Source organism: Rattus rattus, chromosome 8 (assembly GCF_011064425.1).
Source record: "Rattus rattus isolate New Zealand chromosome 8, Rrattus_CSIRO_v1, whole genome shotgun sequence".
NCBI classification, from domain to species: Eukaryota; Metazoa; Chordata; class Mammalia; order Rodentia; family Muridae; genus Rattus; species Rattus rattus.
In genome coordinates this window covers 102,431,152-102,446,903 of record NC_046161.1, presented here as the reverse complement: position 1 = coordinate 102,446,903, position 15,752 = coordinate 102,431,152, and the positions used below count along the sequence as shown (strand labels likewise).

Sequence of the window (15,752 nt, the reverse complement as noted above, 5' to 3'; positions counted from 1 at the left end):
CGCGTACACACACACACACACACACGCTCGTGCAGGTGCACACACACACACACACACACACACACACACGCTCGTGCACGCCCACATACACATCACTGATCACTGCCTCAAAGCAACAAAAGAGCTCAGCTGTGATATTAACTCTACAAAGATCTGTGCCTGCTTAGTTTTCCAGAGACATTTGTCCACTCTGGACATGTCACCTTTACAGTTCCTACTGCTCAGAGTAACGTCACAGGCTCAACCAGCCCTGGAGCTCACTCTCTGGTGACACACTACTGCCAAGTCCGCCCCTAACGAGCTGAACCACAGACTGACTCCAGGACCTTGCCCTGGTCAGAAAATACAAGGTAAGCCAACTGTGCCCAAGTGAAAATAGTTTCAGAGGACACCTGACCTCTCCCATATGGAAACTGTGGGTGTGGGTGTGGGTGGACTGCATTAGTCTGCGTGTGTAGGGAACACCCAGCTCCTAGGACATACCCGGAGCTCTCAGAAGAATCTCTCCTGCTTAAAGCGTTCAGTAAAAACAGCAAGGGAAAGAACAAAGACTCTGTTGAAAGTCGACATCAAACAGGAAAAATGCCCCAGTTCAGACCCAGTAGACAGAAACAACAAAAAGACCGAGTGGTGGGGGCTGTAACTCAGTTCGTGTCTGACTAGCATACTGAAATCCTGCGTTCTTTCCCATAAACCAGGGAAGGAACCTGCCTGTAACCCCAGCAAGTACAAAATGGAGGTGAGATGATCAGGTGTTCAGTGTCATCCTCAGGCTACACAGCAAGCCTGAGGCAAGTCTGGGATACATCAGTGAATACATTAGCCAGATAGATGATAGATAGATAGATAGATGATAGATAGATAGATAGATAGATAGATAGATAGATAGATAGATATAGAGGTAGAGATAATAATAAAGAATTTTTAAAAGCAATAGAGAAGGGACAAGAACACCAGCAATATAAAAATTCAGTTTCTCCAAGAGAGTTATTGAAGGCTAATTCAGACCATGCAGGCAAACAGTCAAATTCCTCCTGCAATTTTATTAAAGTTGGCAAAAACAGGAGTCCCTAAGTTAATGGTCAACACAAACCTCGTTTCACAGGAAAATGAGCTTGACTCAGTCTGCCTTCAGGCTGCCCATGGGGGCAGTTCACAGACACGGCTCTGCAGCCTGGAGATTTAAAGGGAACTAAATTCCTGGCCAATTTGCCCCACCCAAAAAATAAAAAAATAAAAATAACCACATGGCTTATTGGCATAACCGTCTCATTCACCATTGCTTTGTCTGCAGCAACCAGGCTCTGAGTGGCCCTGCATGATAAATGCCTGGGCACCACAGTCCTTTCCATACTCTGGTCTCGATGACATCAGCAACAAGCAGAGCGTTTGCCGTTCCCCAGGCAGCAGGGAATGATGTCATCCAACTAATGTCTGTTAACTGTCCGCCGTGTGGCAAAACGGTCCTGTTTCTCAGTCTAGCCTGAATAAAACCCTGATATCACGGACCTGCCTTTCCAGGGAGAGAAGGAAGGAAAGGAAGGAAAAGTAGAACTGTGGAAGACAGCTTAGTGGGGAAAAGACTCCGAAAGCCTGGTGATGTGAGAGAAATCATATAAAAATCCAGACGCAGGCACACGCGTGCGGAATCCCAGCACTCCTCCAAGGGGGGGGGACAGAGATGGGGATGTGTCCAGAAACTCCAGGAGCAGCTGCCTTGTGGGGCACAGGAGCCATAACAAGAAAGACTCTAGTAAAACGGAAGCAGAGAACCAACTCCAGAAAGTTGTCCTCTGACCTCCATGTGCACACCATGTCATGTGCACACCCACAGTCACACACACATGCACAGCACATACACGCATGTACAGAACACACACAACGATGGTGGTGGTGGTGGTGGTGGTGGTGGTGGTGGTGGTGGTGGTGGTGGTGGTGGTGGTGGTGGTGATAATGACAATAAATATTTTTTAATTTGAATATTGGACTGAATAGTGGTCAGTTTTTGTTGACCTGGAGTTACCTGGAGAAAGAACCTCGACTGAGAAAAAATGTCACCATTGGGTTGCCTGTAGGCAAATCTAGAGGGCATTTTCTTGATTAGCAACGAAGAACAAGGGCCTAGGCCACTGTGACAGGAGCCATTCCTGGGCTGGTAAGTTGTACGAGAAAGCAGGCTGAGAAACCCACAGAGAACAAGCCAGTAAGCAGCATCCCCCACCTCCCCCACCCACCACTCTCGGCCCCCACCCCCACTTCCCTACCCCCCACCCCTGTGGTCTTTGTTTCAGTTACAGCCTCCAGGCTCCTGCCTTGAGCTCCCACTTTGGCTCCTTCAGTGGACTATGACCCAGGATTTGTAAACCAAGTAAACAGTCTCCTCCCTAGTTTGCTTTTGATCACATGCTTACATCACAGCTGCTGAGATGGCTCCGTTGGGTAAAAATGCTTGCCACTAAGCCTGACTTCCTTCTTCAGGGCCCATACGGCAAAAAGAGAGAACTGATCCTATAAATTGTCCTCCTCTGAAATGTGCTATGCTCATAGCTACCTGCCACCCGCCTCCCTCAATATACAACACATAAATAAAGATGTGATTCGTTTTAAAATAATTTTAATCATCTATTTATCTATGTGGATGGGTATTTCCCCTGCATGTTTATCTGTGCACCGTGTCGATACCTGGTGCCCAAGGAGGCCAGAAGAGGACATTGGATCCCCTGGAATTAAAGATAAATTCCAGATAGTTGGAAGCCACCGTGTTGGAATCAAACCCAGGTCCTCTGAAGGAACACCCGTACCCTTAAACTCTGAGCCATCTCTCCAGCCCCCCAATAATTTCCTTTTAAAAAAAAAAGTAAAGATATAGCATGTGCCGGGTGGTGATCAGAACATGTCAGGTGGTGATCACAGCTATGAAGAAGAAAACGGAACAGAGATGCCAGATGGCGACAGTGTGAGATTTGTCGTTGTGACCAAGACTGCCAGGAATGTACTTGTAAGACACACTGGGTTCCTTCCTCACTGCAGTAAGAGAGAGCACACTCAGCCGGGATCCTTGTCTAACTCGGAGAGCACCCAAAACTCTCAGCAGATTGGCAGAGTTGGAAGATTGAACTGGGGACAGTTTGAGGATGCTTTGGTGGGCAGGTGGGGAGGTAGGAGTCATTCCGAGGTGTCTCTGTTGAGACAGGGCCCTTAGAAGACCAGGCTGCTCCTGCACTAGAGATGGCCAATGGTGATCTTCACGTCCTGATCCTCCTGCCTCTACCTCCCAAGTACTGGGGCTACAGGCATGTAGCAGCACATCTGACATCTGATTGGGTGTCTTGTTCCCATGTGCAGGTAGGGGAAGGAGGCAACATCCCCCAACCCCTCCCCCTCCCATTCTATAAGGGTGTTCCCCTCCCAATCCTTCCCCCATTACCGCCCTCTCCACAAGAATCCCGTTTACTGGGGGGCTCCAGGCTTAGTAGGACCAAGGGCTTCCCCTTCCACTGGTGCCCTTACTAGGCTATTTATTGCTACCTATGCAGTTGGAGCCCAGGATCAGGATCCACTCAAGACACAGTAGCCCTACAGGAAGCAGGAGGCCATCCTGTGACATTTTTATGTTGAGCAGGAGCATGTAACCAAGCTGGGAATGATGTTCTGGCTTCTGCGTGTCAGGGGGATGCTGCTTTTTCTCATGCCTATTTTAGCTTAGCCATCCAAGGTACTACTTACAGTTAGTGTTCTGCTCTTATTAAATCAGGAAATTAGGGCTGAGGAGATGGCCCAATGAGTAAAGATCCTGGCCACACTAAGTTCGACACCTTAGTTTCATCCCTAGGAACCAAGGTGGAAAGTGAGATCTGATTCCACAATGCTGTCCTCTGACCACTACACATGGTTCTATTGCATGAATGCTCCATCCCCCCCCACACACACACACACACACACACTCATCATCTAAGGATGTATTTGGTTATTCAATCCCGTGCACATGTGAGTGTATTGTCTGTGTGTGCATGTGGACATCATGTGGTACAGATGCCCGGGGATGTTAGAAAAGGAGTTGGATGCTCTGGGGCTGTATTTATAGACAATTGTGAGATGCCAAACATGGGGGCTGGGTACTGAACTCAAGTCCTCTCGCACCAATCACCTTTAATCACTGAGCCATCTCCCCAGCACCAATAAAAATTTTAAACGAAATCAGTCAGGAAACTCTTAGGTGGCCATTTGCTTCCAATCAAAGCCTTCACTCTCCAAGAGGTCAAAGAGGAAGGCTCTTAGGACTCGTGGCGCTTAGAAAGTTTTCAGGTTCCCCCCAAGGTTAGCAAACAACTGCTGTAGGAACAGAGGCTCTCCTGCGAAACTGCCTGCAGGTCCAGCAGAGAGGTCCAGCTTGGGTAGGGCATCGGTATCCATGCAGGGGTGAACAGTGAAGCAGCTGCCTGGGTTATCCACACGCCACTCCCCTAGGCAACTCTAATAAAACCACTAAGCTAAGCACGGTGGCACCTTTCTTTGTCTGTCATCCGTGCCCTGTCCGGACTGCATTGGGTTTTGTTTCTGTCTCCCTAGGGAAGTCATTCAACACTAAGTTCTGGAAAGGATAAGGCCTTAATCTAAAGAAAGAAAATCAGGAAGCAAATTCTGGGGACCTGCCTTCCTGTGCTTCATAGTTTCATGTCAACTTTACATAAGCTAAAGTCATCTGAGAGGAGGAAACCTCACCTCCCTAAGATCAGGCTGTAGGCAACCCTACAGGGCATTTACTTCATTAGTGACTGATGGTGGGGAAGGGCTATCCTGTTGTGGGTGGTGCCATCCCTGGGCTGGAGGTCTTGGGTTGTATAAGAAAGCAAGATGAGCAAGCCACGAGGAGCAAGCCGGTAAGCAGCACCCCTCCATGGCCTCTGCATCAGCTCTTGCCTCCAGCTTCCTGCCCTGTCCTGATTTCCTCCAATGAACAGTGATGTGGAAGTGTAAGCAGAATAAACTCTTTTCTCTCCCGTTTGCTTTTTATCATGGCGTTTCATCACAGCAACAGAAACCAAGACACTTTCCCACAAGCCACATGTGATCCACACACATATCTCTCCAGCTCTGCAGACTGGGACCTCCTTGGCACAGCACTGTCCTCAGAGAGGACACAGGGAGGATTGGATGGTCAGCGTAAAGCTTGAGGGAGAAGCCGCCACCAGTTAGACGCTCACTGTCTATGCCAGAGGGTATGTAAGTGTTCGATAAATTAAGTCACATGTTCGCCATCAAAGCAAACATATTTATCTCCTAGGGTAAGAGGAAACATTTTCTGTCTTATTTAAATAGAAATGTTTATATTTATGTAACAATCAAAACAAATTTATTAAGCAATGTAGGAACTGTAACCAAGTTTTTAAGTACTAAAGTAAGCATGTTAAAGTAGGGTAAGGGAATAGTCTCAAACACAAAGGTAAAACAGTGTATCTTTGTCAGGGTTTCTATTCCTGCACAAAGCACCATGACCCAGAAGCAAGTTGGGGAGGAAAGGGTTTATTCAGCTTATACTTCCACATTGCTGTTCACCACCAAAGGAAATCAGGACTGGAACTCACACAGGGCAGGAACCTGGAGGCAGGAACTAATGCAGAGGCCATGGAGGGATGCTGCTTACTGGCTTGCTTCCCCTGGCTTGCTCAGCTTGCTTTCTTATAGAACCCAGGACTATCAGCCCAGGGATGGCCCCACCTTCAATAGGCAGGGCCCTCCCACCTTGATCACTAATTGGGAAAATGCCTTACAGCTGGATCTCATGGAGGCATTTCCTCAAGGGAGGCTCCTTCCTCTGTGATAACTCCAGTTTGTGTCAAGTTGATACACAAAACCAGCCAGCACACGGCATGAAGCAGTTGATACCCATTGTGTCCTACATTTTATAGGCCCACCCCTCTTGCAACAGCAAAACTGCAGACTTACCAAGAGGTTTTCCGGCTTCAGGTCCCGGTGGACGATCTTCTTGTCATGCATGTGGACGAGGGCCTTACACAAGTCTGTGATCATAACTGCAGCGTCAGGCTCCGGAAACTTCACACTTTCGATGATGGCATCGAAAAGGTCCCCTCCCTGCACATACTCCATGATCAGGTAGATCTCTGCCTCTGTTTCGTAGACCTCGTGCAGTTTCACTATGTTGGGGTGAGACAGGCTCTGGATAATTAAAATCTCACTGTCGACAATGTCCTCCTTACCCTTCAGCTGGGATTTGTCAATAATCTTCATGGCGTAAGCCTGCCTGGTCTCTCGGTGCTTGCATTCCTTCACGATGGCAAAATTCCCATCCCCAATGACCCGACCTATGTCATAGTGCTTCTCCACATCCGCTGAGATGATGCCCGTGGGCCTCAGCTTCCGGCCACTGGGTCGTTCCGGCCGGTTCTCTTCCGGCTTCGTCTTAGACTCCTTTTCTAGCATCCTCCTCCCTCCCAGACCACCTGACTTCTTCTCATGCTCTGCTTCCTTCTCCTCCCCTCGGGTTCTGGGGAGCTGTGGGGGTTCAGCCTGCTGCTCTCTCCGGAGCCAGGCAGCATGCTTAATCCTGCATGTGTGCCTGGAATCTCTCCTCGCGTCCACCGCCCCCTCCTCTACAGCTGGCGGACCTTCCATGAGGTCCTTCTGGGCCTTGGCCACGCCCTGAGGGTGACTTTCCTGCGCTTCTGAGCCTCTGCTCTCTTTCTTGTCTGAGTTGTTGTTGGGCCTCCTCAGTTCCTGAGGGGGATCCCTGGGGCTGCCCCGGTGGCTGTCACCCTTCCACCCTTCCTCTCCATCTGTAGACTTTGCCTCAGAAGCCCTCCTGCAGCTCTTGGTCCTGACCAACTTCTCGGAATCCCTCTTCTGGCCCCTCCCCAGGTCCAGCTCACTGGTTCCCGGAGGGCACTGCCCCCTCTGCAGGCCCAACTGCAGCTCTCTTTCTCTCTTACACTTCTCACACCTGACAATCTCCCCCGAGGTCTTTTCAATCTCCACCCCGAGGTGCTTCTCCCCACTTGCATGCGTCTCCTCCTGAGTGGCTTCTCTAGGTGGCGGCAGGCCACCATTTTCTGATTCCTGTTTCCCTCCTACCCACTTCTTCTGGGCCCTTGCCTTGTCTTCTGGGGCCAGCTCCGTGGAAGTCTTGCCCTGGTGCCTAATGACTGCCTTGTTCCCCATTACCTCACCATAGCTTCCTGCCTCCCCACAGCGGTGACTTCCTTTCAGAAGCTTGCTGGGAAGTCTGCTTCTTAGCCTCGGGGAGGGGACTCTACTGTGAGGGGCCAGGGCAAGGGCCCGGTTCTTAGGATACAGTTCCTCCATAGCCAACTGGATACTCTTCAATGTCAGCGGCTCTTTGCCCATAGCTATGAAAGCATCACCCTCCCGGAAGAAGTCAGACACACTCTTGACCTCCCTGCCCTTGAGGGTGAACAGCTTCCGCACACGGTCATTCTTCCACCGCGGGAAGCCCAAGGCTTCAGAGATGTCCGACAGGAGCTGCTCAAAGGTCTGCACTGACCGCCTGTTGAGGAGCAGGGTGGCCTTGCGGAGCGGCTGCACGCCCAGCTTCACCACCGTAACCACCCTGGGCTTCAGTGGGCTGTGCTCTGCGTGGACTGAGTGGAGGCTACTCTGAGGGCTGAACATCGGCATGACGGCACCACGTGGCCCCAGGACTGGCTTCTCCAGAGGTCCTCGTCCCGAAGGCAGCCAGGAGCCTGGCAACTTCCTCTCAGAGATCTTCGAGCTTAAGCATTTTAGAGAATGGTCACATGGACCCCGATGGCCTGCAATAGGAGAAGTACAGAGGGGGTTGCTCAAAGTGGCTTTAGAGAATCCTTTGGACTGCTGGGCTGACTGATGGAAGGACTGGAAGTGTAACTTGGTCACAGAACAGCTAGCCAGCACAGAAGAGGACACAGGTTTCATTTACCAGCTACAATAAACAAACAAACAAACAAATAAATAAATAAATAAAATGATAGATAGATGGCAGACAGACAGATAGATAAATAGACAGATAAATAGAGGATGTAGATGGATGGATGGATAGATGGATGGATGGATGGATGGATGGATGGATGGATGGATGGATGATGGGCCAATGGATGGGCAGATGGATGGATGGACAGATGGATGGATGGACCGATGGATGGATGGACCGATGGATGGACAGATGGATGGATGGACCGATGGATGGATGGACCGATGGATGGATGGACCAATGGATGGACAGATGGATGGACCAATGGATGGATGGACCAATGGATGGACAGATGGATGGATGGATGGATGGATGGATGGATGGATGGATGGATGGATGGACCAATGGTTGGATGGACCAATGGATGGACAGATGGATGGATGGACAGATGGGTGGATGGACAGATGGATAGATGGATGGACAGACAGACAGATAGATGACAGCACCTTTAAGCTTTGTGTCTCAGCTTCAGTCTCCTCTGTGGGAGCCCAGAATGGGGTCAACAGAAAGGCTGAGGAAGCTCTTTTGGAGAGGCCTCCCCTGAGCCAGGACACAAAGGGGAAACCTAGAGTGAGGGTCTGGCCCATTGAACACAAGTTAAAGTCCCAAACTGTCTGCCTAGGATGCAACATGAAGCTAAACATTTCAGAGAACTTCAGGGGCCTCTGATCTTTCCCATCCTTTTGCCCAGATAGACTTTCATCTCCTACAAGGGAAGCTGTATGAGGAGACAGCATGATGGTCGCAGCTGAGGCAGCCCAGGATTTCCATCCTGGAGTGACCCCTAACTATTTCTATAGACTCAGGCAAAGTTTTTGTGCTTCCTTCTTTTAAACCTGTGACAATCGGAAGGTAGCATTTCCCTCCCAGTGTTGTCAAGTAAATAGGAAAGTAAACAGGTCGTAGTTCATGTAACAAAATGCTGATAGCTATCAACACTTACCCTATAACCTTAGTATCAGTTTCTGTGCTATCAGTTCCTTCAGTTAAGGCACAAGTCTAGGTGCACAGCTTTGCCCGTCATCAGAAACACTGCCGGGCCAATGTCTGGGGGGGAAAGGGGGTGCTAAAGATCTAGTTGAAAGTTTGCTTAAAAGGTTGGTGTAAAGAGCTTGGGGATTTTAATCCAAGTAGAGAAATTTCATCTCTAGAAGATTTTTTTCTCTCCTTATTTCAAATAAGGTTCATCTCAGTGAAACGATGCGTGTTTGATAGTTATGATGTACAAATCCCTGGATCCTATCTCAGAACAAAAAAGGAGGGAGGGAGGGAGGGAGGGAGGGAGGGAGAGAGAGAGAGAGAGAGAGAGAGAGAGAGAGAGAGAGAGAGAGAGAGAGAACACTAGGTATGGTCACATGGAAAACTGCCATGAATCTGAGGTTAGAACTTGGACTGTACAATGGGTTTCAGGCTAGCAGGCTACAAAATGAGACCCAGCCTCAAATAAACACACCAGGCATGGCAGCCCAAGCCTTTAATCACTCTGGAGTCAGAGGCAGGTGGATCTCTGTGAATCTAAGGCCAGCCTGGTCTACATAGTGAGCTTCAGACCAGCTGAGGGATACATAGGAGATCTCGTCAAAAAAAAAAAAAAAAAAAAAAAAAAAAAGTATGGTCAGAGGTCAGAGAAATGGCCGGTGGTTACGAGCACTGGCTGACCTTCCGAAAGACTCTAGGTGCTTGACTCCCACACACCCATAGCCCATAGCATGCTCACAGACATATTGTTCCAGAGGATCCCACAGATTTCCTGGCCTCCTCCACCACCAGGCACACACATGCACATGGTATACATATTTACATGCAGCAAAACACATGAACACACATGAAGCAGAATAACAATATTAGTTTTAAAGGTTATAAGCACGAGGCAAGAGAGGTATTCCATGGTTAGGAGCATAAACTGGTCCAGCATCCATGTCAGGCTGTTCACAATGACCAGTGACTCCAGTTTCAGGGGATCCAGTGCCTTCTTCTATCCTCTGAGGTACTGGACTCCTATACGCACAACATCACACACACACACACACACACACACAAATATTTTAAAAGAAGACAAAAATATTTTTAAGTAACTATAGTGTCTAAAATTTCCTAGTGATTGCCTCAGCGTGTATTTGAATCAACCACAGCAGAAGCCCGGCTTGCGCGGGGATGGACAGCTTGGCCCTCCTGGCCACACAGAATGTGTTTTATTTTTTAATTATAACAGACAATCTGTTCTGAGACACTTTCTATCTAGGCACATTGTCGATCAGATGACAAGCAGTGCTTCCCACGTGCCTTGAGTTTGTGAGTTTGACAATCGCAGTTACAGTTAAGGGATTTATTTACGGACATCGGTTATACCTTCTTGCAGTCACACTGCTCCAGTCACAGGCAACAGGAACAGGATCTAAACCGCCTGCATCCTGGACCTGAGGAAGGTTATGAGGGAAGGTGGCCATGGAATGCACACATACGTGTGAAGGGTGAGTGAGGAGGAAAAGAAAATAAGGATCCGCATATACGGTAGGACCTTGATTCAGACTTACCAATCCCTTGGTTGTGAAGTCAAAGTATAGGACCTGGGAACCGTATTTCAACCAATATCCCAGACAGGGTAGCACAAAGGATCAAATATTGGCTGGGGCCAGAGACCACTCCCAGGAAAAGCCAACAGATGAACCAGACACAAATATCAAAAGAAAGAGCATCAGGAGTGATTGAGGGACAGGAGCTGAGTTGAGCCTTTAGCACTGAGTGGGTTTGAGTCCCCTGGTCAGGGCCCAGGACCCTGCCGTGGAGTAGGAGAGGTTGTCCTGAGGTTTCTACAAATAAGTGCAAAGCCAAGGTGGAATAGACGTTCTGGTTATTTGGAGAAACGGTCAGTCTCTTCATGACAGTGTCAAACCGAGGGATGACACGAGTCTCGCTTGGGGGAGAGCAGGAAGTGGGAAAATAGCAATCTCTGTGGCAGCCGTGGGAAACTAAATTCCTAGCCCTGCCTTCGACAGCCATGGGCTTTGGAAGGGAAGCGTCCTCAGGTGCAAGCCAGAAGAGAGGAGTCCTGACATACAGGCAAAGAAACACCAAATGCATTCGTGATGGGACTGCTTGAGAAGACCCTGGAGAGGGGTCTTAGATGGTGCATCGGAGTGGTGTAAGGCAGTGTTCATGGAACAGGACCAACGCTGGACGGCCTCCACACTGGAGAGCAACTTAGGGAGATGTGAGTCATAAGGAACATTGGAAGGCCGTGATATAGATCTTCTGGTGGGCACCTTGACCCCAAGGTACCCAGGTCTGGGAAGAAAGAAGGGGTTGGGTTGTCAGGATAGCTACGCTGAGACATTTTCCCAAGACTCTGTCCAAAGCGTTCATGGATCCCTGGAAGTAAGGAGAAAAAGCTGATGGCACTATGTCTCTGAACCAAGGAGACAACCCAGGACACAACCAACGGAAGGTAAAGACAGAACAGTTCGGGTTCCAACAGAGAGCATCTTTTATGCTCAGTCCACTACCTAGACCCCCAGATCCTTGGGAGACAGAGAACTCAGCAGTAATGGCCCTACAGAGCTCTAGGTGCACCGAGGAACAAGAGAGCCCCAGGAGAAATGCAGCTGCGTGGCTACTGTATTTGTTGCTTTTCTTGTAACTGTGACAAGACACTTGACAGAAGCAACTTAAGGAAGGAAAGACTTATTTGGGTTCAAAGAGTACAGCCCACTAAGGTGGGGAAAGTCACGGAAGCAGGAGGGTGAGGAAGCAAGTTACTTTCCATCTGTGATGTTTGTGTATGCTTAGCCCAGGGAATGGCACTGTTGGGAGGTGTGGACTTGTTGGAGTGGGTGTGACCTTGCTGGAGTGGGTGTGGCCTTGTTGGAGTGGGTGTGGCCTTGTTGGAGTGGGTGTGGCCTTGTTGGAGTGGGTGTGGCCTTGTTGGGGTGGGTGTGGCCTTGTTGGGGTGGGTGTGGCCTTTAATACCCTTGTCCTAGCTGTCAGGAGGCCAGTATTCTCCTAGCAGCCTTCAGAAGAAGATGTAGAACTCTCAGCTCCTCGCCCCCCAACTCTGCGCCCTACATCTGCCTGAAAGCTGCTATGCTCTGGCCTTGGTGATAATAGACTGAACCTCTGAACCTGTAAGCCAGTCCCAATTAAATGTTGTCCTTTATAAAGATTTGCCTTGGTCATGGTGCTTGTTCACAGCAGTAAAACCCTAAGACACCAGCCATGGTCAGGAAACAGAGAGAGATGAAAGTCTGATGTTTCAATCCACTCTTTTTCTTCAGCCGGGGACTGCAGCCCATGGAACAGTGCCACCCACAGTTACAGTGGTCGCCCTGTCTCAGTGATCCTGACCTGTAAACTCCCTCGAGAACATGCTCATAGATTTGTCTCCTCGGTGACTCTGGTCCCTGTTAGGTTGGCAATCAAGACCAACAGCTGCACACTTTTTGCCACAAACAACAGCATCCCTGTTTTGAGCACCAAGCATCCTCACTGTCGGAGCCACTGGATGGGTTAAAACTGGAGGGGAAAGAATTTGTGTAGCAGACATTCGTCTTCCGTGGGAAAACCACCAAGGAAAGCGTGTGACAAACAACTAGGTGAGAGTGGTCCATTTGCTCAAAGTTCGAGAGAACTTCATTGTTCGGCTGTAACATGGAATGCAGAGTCAGAAAGCCGCCATTAAATCCTTAGTCTCATTAGCTGTGCATGCGGGAACATCCCAGGATCCTTCTGAGTTTCTGTTTCTCTGTCTGCCTGTCACTTTGTCATTTTGGTAACGTTCGCTGAGGAAATGCCTCCATCAAATTTGCCCATAGGCATGACTGCTGGCATTTTCTTGATTGTTGACTAATGTGGGAGGGCCCAAGCCCACTATGGAAGGTGCCAACCCTTGTAGATGAGCCTGGGGTGTATAAGAAAAAGAGCTGGGGGCTGGAGAGATGGCTCAGTGGTTAAGAGCACTGACTGCTCTCCAGAGGTCCTGAGTTCAATTCCCAGCAACCACATGGTGGCTCCCAACCATCTGTAATGAGATCCAATGCCCTCTTCTGGTGTGTCTGAAGATACAATGTACTCACATTCATTAAATAAATAAATGCTTCTAGAAGAATAAGAATGAGAATGAGAAGGAGGAGTAGGAAGAAGAGGAGGAGGAGGAGGAAGAAGAGGAGGAGAGAGGAGGACGAGGAGGAAGAAGATGAGGAGGAGGAGGAAGAAGAGGAGGAGAAGGAGGAAGAAGAAGAGGAGGATGAGGAGGAAGAAGAAGATGAGGAGGAGGAGAAGGAGGAAGAAGAGGAGAGGAGGAGAAGGAGGAGGAGGAAGAAGAGGAGGAGAAGGAGGGAGGGGAGGAGGAGGAGGAGGAGGAGGAGGAGGAGGAGAGCGCTGATTGTGAGCCTGAGAACAAGCTAGTTGACAGTGCTCTTCCACGGTCCCTGCCCCTGCTCTTGTTTGAACTCCTGACCGGATTTCCCTCAGAGATGGACTGTGATTCAGGATAGGAAATGGGAGAAATTTTCCTTTTCACTGAGTTCGTTCTGGGCATTTTCCAGGCGTCATTTGGGAACAAACACATTCTGCTCACTTGTGGCTATGAGACCAGAGAAACATCTGTGCAATCCCCACTTAGTAATGCAAACATCCCGAGGAGAGTTTTCCAAATGAATTAAAACCCGGGAACATGGCAGAGATGCCGCTGTTCTGTAAATTGGAAGCCCGGCCAGCGTTCAAATAATGGAAGCTGGAAGCAGTGACAAGGAAAGAAGTGTCCTGTCGCCGGATGCTGTCATCACAGGCGGTCCATCAAGCTCTTCCGGACGGATGCTGTCACCCCAGTCTTTACCAACATCGTGACATTGACTGAGACACCCAAAGGGAGATTAAATTTGTTTTTCCCTCTCTTCTCTTAGGAGTGACTCTGTTTTGCTTTGGTTTTATCTGCTGATCTGGTCACCATTGCCCTAGGTGCCTCCAGGCACAGAGGTATCTCACCGTCTCTGGGAGTGCCACCTGCCAGTCCTTAGCCTATTCTGCCTGACCATTAGCAGATGCGTCTTGCTAAGCTGTTCGTGACAGCCATGGCGGAACTAGTGTGACTCCTGTCTTGCCTCCAGTATTCCTGGGGACCATCTTTAAAGGCAAGATCTCTTTGTCCCTGCACATCCTACAGACAGGACACATTTTGGGTCGAAGGATTTTTTGTGCTATGCTTGCCCCTCCACTGGGTGTCCTGCCTGGCTACAGGAAGTGACCACTTCAGGAGCCATATCCTCCTCTGCTAGGAGTCTCGACTGGAGTCACCTCCATAGACAGCAAGAGAAGGGGAGGGGGAGGGAGGGCGAAGAGAAAAGAGAACCTACCCTAGAACAAAAAAAAAAAAAAAAAAAAAATTGACAAGCAGCCTCTGAACTCTCCCCTGACGTCCCTGCTGCCTCCTTGAGTGCCTATGTTAATGGTTAAACGGCTTGCTGGTTAGTTTCCAGTTTGCTACATTCTGTAGCAACTGCCTGAAGTTTGTTAAACAGTCAGTCTTCTGGGGGTCGAGCCCGGGATTTGCATTTCTCACCCGCCCCTGTCCCACACTCTGAGAAGCAAGGACAAAGTCAAAAGCCAGAGTCTCCTGGGAGTGGGGCTTGTCTGCAAGTGTTTAATCTTATAGGGTGAGACTTGCGATATGAGCAAGACATGACACCAAGAACAGTGATGAGGGACGTCCATGATTCCCTTCCACAGGGGAACATCAAGCAGGTGCTGACCTGAGCGCATGCCTCTATTGGCTGCAGTTACCGGTAGATCCAGAGAGCTAGGGAATAGCAGAGGAAGCTCCTGGGATCCTGGGAGAAGATAGCAGGCCGAATGCCTGAAGAGGGAACAGAAATTGGGGTGTCGCTAAGCTCAACAGTGCTCCCCTACCATTCTCAAAGCCCTGGGTTCTACCTCAGCACTGCACAAGCTGGGGGGCCAGGGCTGCGCATCTGTAAAACCGGCATTTGGGAAATGGAATCTGGGGAGTCGAAAGCTTGGAGCCATCCTCCAGTATACCGCAAGTTTACAGACAGCTTGAGACCGACTCAAGGAAAGAAGAGGGAACAAACATCTTGGTTCGAGAACCTGTAAGCTACAGAGAAAAGGGAAGCGGGTAGGGGCTACATTTCCAAAGCCTGTGTAACCTCTGGACCCCAGGTGACCAGGTATAAGTGAGGAAAAATCACCCTGCCTGCTGCCCGACTCAGGCTCAACAGAAGCCTCTAGGGAGAGGAGACAGCCAGAGGACAACAGAGGGCGGGGAAAGAAGTTGCATAGCAACTGGGGGAAGAGGAGGAGCCACATTATACCTTAGGGACCCAATGCTCTGTGGACTGAGATTGCAGGTGGAGGGCCTATGTGAGCGGCAGAGCAGCCGGGACACAGTGCACTGAGCCGTAATATTAACACGGCCCCACTTGCTCCCAGAGCTGGCCGTAATGGTGATGCTTCTCTTGCCTTGTCTCCCGATGGACATTCCAGCCACTGTCTGGCATGTACTCTACAGCTCCTCTCCCACCTCACTGGTTCGGAAGTGGCCTGAACTCTTTTCTTGAACAGACCTGTTGCCAGCCCAGCGTTTCATGCCAATCCACCCTGCCCTGGTGTGGTCTTTCTCTGGGACACTTGAGGAGGCTGCCCTGCTTTGGGCCTCCAGGAGCTCTCCCTGGGGACATCTGGTCTTTCCTTCCTGCCACTGGGTTTAATGTTTCCTTCCAGTTCTCCTACAACTGCATCCCCAAGGCTCCGCCGCCCA

General features: G+C 49.7%; 1 protein-coding gene across 1 annotated transcript in view; it reads right to left on the bottom strand.

Moving 5' to 3' along the window:
* The window catches only part of Dclk3 (doublecortin like kinase 3), a 52,567-nt gene that overhangs the window by 16,468 nt on the left and 20,347 nt on the right, over positions 1-15,752 (bottom strand). Inside the window, exon 2 of the mRNA XM_032910852.1 lies at positions 5,947-7,787. Within this exon, the coding sequence (XP_032766743.1) occupies positions 5,947-7,787 (1,841 nt within the window). The remainder of the gene's footprint in view (positions 1-5,946; positions 7,788-15,752) is intronic.